Here is a 7,052-nt window from a genome sequence, read left to right on the forward strand (position 1 = left end):
TGGACGCTTTCAACATGCACAAGCTACAAAGTGACAATCACGCAATTGTCATCAACCATGATAGAACACCAGCTGGAGAGCATATATGTAGATTCAACGCACCTGTTGTTGATGACGTTGCTGGAATCATGGTTGGCGACCGTACATCTACGCGACAAATTGTGATTCGAAGAAGAAATAATGATCTTCAGTTCATCAGTGATACCCATCGTTCATATGACGCTCTCCAATATCGGTCGAGACAACATCATTTTACGATTTCGTGAGCTTTGCCAACAATTTATAGTCAACATGTATGTGAAGATAGAAAGTGAACGACTACGATACTTGTGATATAATCAACAGAAGCTGCGTACGGAAGAATATATTCACTTACGAGATGCTGTTGCGAACAATGCTGACACTGCCGAAATCGGTAAATCTGTTATCTTACCATCATCGTACGTAGGTAGTCCACGTCACATGCATGACTTTCGTGCGTGAATATGGACGACCGTGTCTTTTCATCACTTTTACATGTAATCCAAAATGGCAGAAAATTACATCGTTGCTATTACCAGGACAAAATGCAATACATCGTCATGATATTACAGCACGTGTGTTAAAACAAAAATTAAAGTCTTTAATCAACTTTATTACAAAATTGCATGTATTTGGCTCCACACGTTGTTGCATGTATTCAGTTGAGTGGAAAAAGAGTGGATTACCTCATGCTCACGTTTTAATTTGGTTGGTCGACAAAATACGTGCTGAAAACATCGACAGTTTGATTTCTGCAGAGATTCCAGATCCGTCTACTGATCAATTACTGTTTGATATTGTTACTGCAAACATGATTCATGGTCCGTGCGGAAATCTGAATCGTTCATCACCTTGCATGGTAGACGGAAAATGTACAAAGCGTTTTTCTAAAGATTTTACTAACGATACCGTCGAAGAAGTACGGAAAATGGGGGACAATCTTTCATTAAAACTATCAGCAACGCAGACATCGACAATGACAATCGTTGGGTGGTACATATTCACCTCTGCTGAGCAAAATATTCAATACTCATATTAATGTTGAGTCATGCAGTTCGGTGAAGAGTATCAAATATATTTGCAAATATGTGAATAAAGGGAGTGATATGGCTGTATTTAGAATTGAAAATACTAATGTACATTCTCCTCCGTTGAATCAAAATGATGAAATTACGAATTACCAAATTAGCCGGTATGTCAGTTCCAATGAAGCTGTCTGGCGTATTTTCGGTTTCCCAATTCATGAACGGGATCCATCAGTTATCCATTTAGCTGTCCACCTTGAAAACGGTATATTTCACGAACGATACAGTGCTTGATCGTGCTATAAATCCACCAAAAACTACGCTGACCGAATTTTTTGAACTGTGCAATCGTGCGGATGCTTTTGGTGCCTTCGCACAAACACATCTCTACTCTGAAGTTTCACGGTATTTTACATGGGCTCAAAAAAGAAAATGGATACCCCGCAAGCAAGGGACACCAGTTGATGCGCACCCCGGTTTATTTAAATCAAATACTTTGGGTCGTGTATATACAGTCAATCCAAGGCAGACTGAGTGCTTTTACCTGCGACTATTGTTGGTTAATGTCACCGGGCCATTGTCATTTCAAGATATACGTAAGGTAGATGGACAACAGTATCCTACGTATAAAGATGCATGCCTTGCTCTAGGCTTGCTAGAAGACGACAATCATTAGGACAGTACGCTTGCTGAAGCAACATTAAACTGCACAGGATCACAAATTCGTCTACTATTTGCTATAGTACTGACTACATGTTTCCCGGTCCGAGCACAAATGTTGTGGGATGATCACAAAGATTCAATGACTGATGATATATTGTATCGACATCGTACAAGGTGCAGTGATCTAACGATATCATTCAGTGATGCAATGTACAATGAAGCATTGATTGCTATCGAGGATCTTTGCATTGCTATTGCGAATTTCCCAATCAGTCATTTCGGTATGAGCTCACCGAATCGAAGTGCATCTGATTTACTCAACACAGATATCAATCGTGAACTACAATACGATACTGTAGAAATGGCAGGCATTGTTAGTCGCAATGTTCCACTACTAAATGATGAACAAAAAATTATTAACGACCGCATCATGCTGGCAGTTTCGGCAGGACAAGGGGGATTCTTTATTTTGGATGCACCAGGTGGAACTGGCAAAACATTCCCTATTTCATTACTTCTGGCCTAGATACGATCAAAAAATGACATCGCATTGGCCGTTGCATCTTCTGGCATTGTAGCAACTTTATTAGATGGAGGCAGAACAGCTCATTCAGCATTTAAGCTGCCGTTGAACATTTAAAATAATCCAGATGTAGTGTGCAACATAAAAAAACAATCGTCTATGGCCATGGTGCTGAAACAATGTAAAATTATTATTTGTGATGAATGCACTATGTATGTGATTGGCGTTGCAACCGTTTAGCCGGTTATAGCCGAATCGACGATAGTGCGCCACCTGTCTCTCTCCTTCGCAGTTCGGCGCCAGTTGGAGATCCCAAGTGTAACCAGGTCGCTCTCCACCTGGTCCCTCCAACGGAGTGGAGGCCTTCCCCTTCCTCGGCTTCCTCCGGCGGGTACTGCATCGAACACTTTCAGGGCTGGAGTGTTTTCGTCCATTCGGACAACATGACCTAGCCAGCGTAGCCGCTGTCTTTTTATTCGCTGAACTATGTCAATGTCGTCGTATAACTCGTACAGCTCATCGTTCCATCGTCTGCGGTATTCGCCGTTGCCAATGTTCTGAGGACCATAAATCTTGCGCAAAATTTTCCTCTCGAAAACTCCTAGTGTCGTCTCATCTGATGTTGACATCGTCCAAGCTTCTGCACCGTAAAGCAGGACGGGAATGATAAGCGACTTGTAGAGCTTGATTTTGGTTCGTCGAGAGAGGACTTTACTGTTCAATTGCCTACTCAGTCCAAAGTAGCACCTGTTGGCAAGAGTTATTCTGCGCTGGATTTCGAGGCTGACATTGTTCGTGTTGTTGATGCTGGTTCCCAGGTATACGAAATTATCTACGACCTCGAAGTTATGACTGTCAACAGTGACGTGGGAGCTAAGACGCGAATGCGCCGACTGTTTGTTTGATGACAGGAGATATTTCGTCTTGTCCTCATTCACCTCCAGACCCATTCGCTTCGCCTCCTTATCCATGCGGGAAAAAGCAGAACAAACGGCGCGGTTGTTGCTTCCGATGATATCAATATCATCGGCGTACGCCAGGAGCTGTACACTCTTGTAGAAGATTGTACCTTCTCGGTTTAGCTCTGCAGCTCTTATAATTTTTTCCAGCATCAGGTTAAAGAAGTCGCACGATAGTGAGTCACCTTGTCTGAAACCTCGTTTGGTATCGAACGGCTCGGAGAGGTCCTTCCCAATCATGACGGAGCTTTTGGTGTTGCTCAACGTCAATTTACACAGCCGTATTAGTTTTGCGGGGATACCAAATTCAGACATCGCGGCGTAAAGGCAACTCCTTTTCGTGCTGTCGAAAGCAGCTTTAAAATCGACAAAAAGGTGGTGTGTGTCGATCCTCTTTTCTCGGGTCTTTTCCAAGATTTGGCGCATGGTGAATATCTGGTCAGTTGTCGATTTTCCAGGTCTAAAGCCACACTGATAAGGTCCAATCAGTTTGTTGACGGTGGGCTTTAGTCTTTCACACAATACGCTCGATAGAACCTTGTATGCGATATTTAGGAGGCTGATCCCACGGTAATTGGCGCAGATTGTGGGATCTCCCTTTTTATGGATTGGGCAGAGCACACTGAGATTCCAATCGTCAGGCATGCTTTCTTCCGACCATATTCTGCAAAGAAGCTGATGCATGCACCTTATCAGTTCTTCGCCGCCGTATTTGAATAGTTCTGCCGGTAATCTATCGGCCCCCGCTGCTTTGTTGTTCTTCAAGCGGGTAATTGCAATTCGAATTTCTTCATGGTCGGGTAATGGAACATCTGTTCCATCGTCATCGATTGGGGGATCGGGTTCGCCATCTCCTGTTGTTGTACTCTCACTGCCATTCAGCAGGTCGGAGAAGTGTTCCCTCCATAATCCCAGTATGCCCTGGACATCGGTTACCAGATTACCACCTTGGTCTCTACATGAGGATGCTCCGGTCTTGAAACCTTCGTTAAGTCGCTTCATTTTTTCATAAAATTTTCGAGCATTCCCTCTGTCTGCCAGCTTCTCAAGCTCTTCGTACTCACGCATTTCGGTCGAATGCACTATGGCACACAAATATTCGCTTGAGGCATTAGATAGGACATTAAAGGATATAAAAAACAATGATAAACTATTTGGCGGCACTTTGTTACTCCTTTCTGGTGATTTTAGACAAACACTTCCCGTTATTCGACGTTCAACGTACGCTGATGAAATTAATGCTTGCTTAAAATCATCGCGGTTATGGCGTAATGTTGAAAAAGTACAACTGACGGTGAACATGCGCGTTCAAATGCTTCAGGATCCATCCGCCGAAAATTTCTCTAAACAACTGTTAGATATTGGTGATGGGAAAGTTGATGTACATGAAAATACTGGATGCATCAAATTACAGACGGACTTCTGCACAGTCATCGACTCGCAAAATACTGTCATCGATCACATATTTCCCGACGTACACACACAATATGCAAATCGTGTGGCTGGCAGAAAGAGCGATTTTGGCAGCTAAAAATGTGGACGTCAATGGGTTAAATTTAAAGATTCAACAGTTGTTGCCTAGGGACTTGGTGTCATACAAATCTATCGATGCAGTTTTCGATACCAACGAGACTGTGAATAATTCAATTGAATTTTTAAAATCATTGGATTTGCCAGCCATGCCACCACTTAAAACATTGTGTTCCAGGTTTCATTTAGATATCTCACTTTTTACTCAAGTTACAGATTGCACGGACGGACAGACAGTTTTAGGACTTACAACCAACCGTTATGTGAACAAAACTATAACACTCTCTTTAGCAACTTTGATACGAGAATATAAAAATGTTCACATCTCAAGTTAGCAGATCCCAACATTCATACCTCATCACAAATAAACATATTATTAGACAGTACCCTAATAACTCAAATAATCCTTGAAAGTATTGACAAAGTCTCTAATAAATTGTTAGCCAAAAATACAATCTTTGGGTGGATTATAAGTGGCCAAGTCACTGAAAAAATCAATTCTTTCACCACACAAGTGAAAAAATATTTCAAACGAATATATAAATAATCAACTTAAAAAAATTGTGATCCTCTTCGTTTTCGCGCATCTTCTGAATTTCATTTGCAACTGAACTGAGGCCTTGCGACTTTTACCTCGTACGGTTCGAAATATTTTTGTTTTATTTTTAAATTTGGTCCATATTGAGTTCGTTTTATAGCTACTACCTTATATATAACTTCTGTTTTATGCTTTGAATTAAACTTTTACTTATTTTCTTCTTGTATCTTACAAATATTCTCTTGAACTAGTTTTCGAATGTTGAAATTAATCAAAGTTGCTAGCAACAAAGTTGCTAAGAAAGTATTATAATTTTGTTCACATAACGGTTGTTTGTAACACCCAAAACTAAACGAGTCAGATATAGGGTTATGTATACCAAAGAGATCAGGGTGAAAAGTGGAGTTCAAATCCGGATGTCTGACTGTCCGTCCGTCCGTCCGTGCATTGCAGTCTGTTACAATCTGGAATTTCTGACCTAGCCCATACACACGCCAATTTTCTTTAACGCCTGAAAAATTGCTAATACTTCGATTTCGTACGAGTTGTATTTTTTCTCCGCTGGAGTATTTTTATTACTCATGAACTGTACAGGATAAAACTGCTGATCATTTGAGTTTTTCTGCAATACCATATTCATACATTGAAGCATCCGTGTGTATCTCCGTTCGTGCCTTTGGATCGCAAACCTGTAATACCGGAGCATTCATTAAAGCTAATTTTAACTTTAACATGTCGTTTAGTGGCTTCGCTATCGATGTATATCCCTCAATGAATCGGCTAAAATAAGGAGTTAATCCTAAATACCTTTACATTCTCTTTTCACCTCGAGGCAGAGGAACCTGTTGCACTATCTTTACCTTCCCTTCTGAGGGCCTAATACTACCGTTATTGCTTCTGGAAAGATCCAAAGACGAGTATCCAGAGCAGTAAGGCTGGGGTCATTATCTTGGTGAAACAAATATCGACCATCAATCCATGTTTGGTAAATTTTTTTTTAGAATATCAATGTATTTCTTGGCATTCATTATTCCGGTGATTGGGATAAGTTTTCCCACCAGCTTCAGCAAAACATCCACAAACCCCCACCGTGCTGTGGTGGGCAACATAATGAAACGATTAAAAATAAAAATTTTTGATTCTGGAGACTGGAGACGTATTCACAGATTAATCTAAATTTAATATTAAATATAGTTATAGAAGGGTAAAAGTATGGCACGTTAAAAATAAAAGTCTTCATCACATAAACATTTTGCACACATTTAGCACGGTGGACTTTCCGTCATGTTTCGGAGATCTTTTTCTGCAGCTGGAGTAGGAAAACTTGTTCCCATCACTGAAATAAGAAGTACCAACAAATTCAGTGATATTTTAAGAAAAAAATTAAATCGAAGTGCAGATAATCTTGGGTTTAGAGGTCAATATATGTTTCACCAAGATAATGACCCCAAACATACAGCTCTGGATACTCGTCTTTGGATCATCTACTTCTGTCCATTTTACTTAAAAAAAAACACCGCAAAGCTCAGATATAAACCCAATTGAAAATGGCCTAAACTTAAGATAACGGCTTAAATTAGTGGTAATGTTTAAATAATTATTTCTCGAACTTTCATTAAACATTGTACTAGATTTGTTTGAGGTAAGTATTAAGGTAAGTAATAGATTAGTGTTATAAATATATTATTTGGGTAAGTATAAACTAGAGTTTTACAATTCAATATTTATAATGTTTAATTTATTCATTTTATTATTTTTCATTTTAGGTATTTTAAAAATATATGTATATGTCG

General features: G+C 40.0%; 1 protein-coding gene across 1 annotated transcript; it reads left to right on the top strand.

Moving 5' to 3' along the window:
• The first annotated feature begins 1,821 nt into the window (after positions 1-1,821).
• LOC128923490 (uncharacterized) lies at positions 1,822-2,235 on the top strand. The gene has a single exon (XM_054235749.1). The coding sequence runs from the start codon at positions 1,822-1,824 to the stop codon at positions 2,233-2,235; it is 414 nt and encodes a 137-aa protein (XP_054091724.1).
• The last annotated feature ends 4,817 nt before the right edge of the window (positions 2,236-7,052 follow it).

The sequence above is a fragment of the Zeugodacus cucurbitae genome, chromosome Y (assembly GCF_028554725.1).
Source record: "Zeugodacus cucurbitae isolate PBARC_wt_2022May chromosome Y, idZeuCucr1.2, whole genome shotgun sequence".
NCBI classification, from domain to species: domain Eukaryota; kingdom Metazoa; phylum Arthropoda; class Insecta; order Diptera; family Tephritidae; genus Zeugodacus; species Zeugodacus cucurbitae.

What these genes read in the sequence shown, in the direction of transcription:
- LOC128923490 (XM_054235749.1), top strand. Translation starts at nt 1,822, where the DNA reads ATGTTGTGGGATGATCACAAAGATTCAATGACTGATGATATATTGTAT.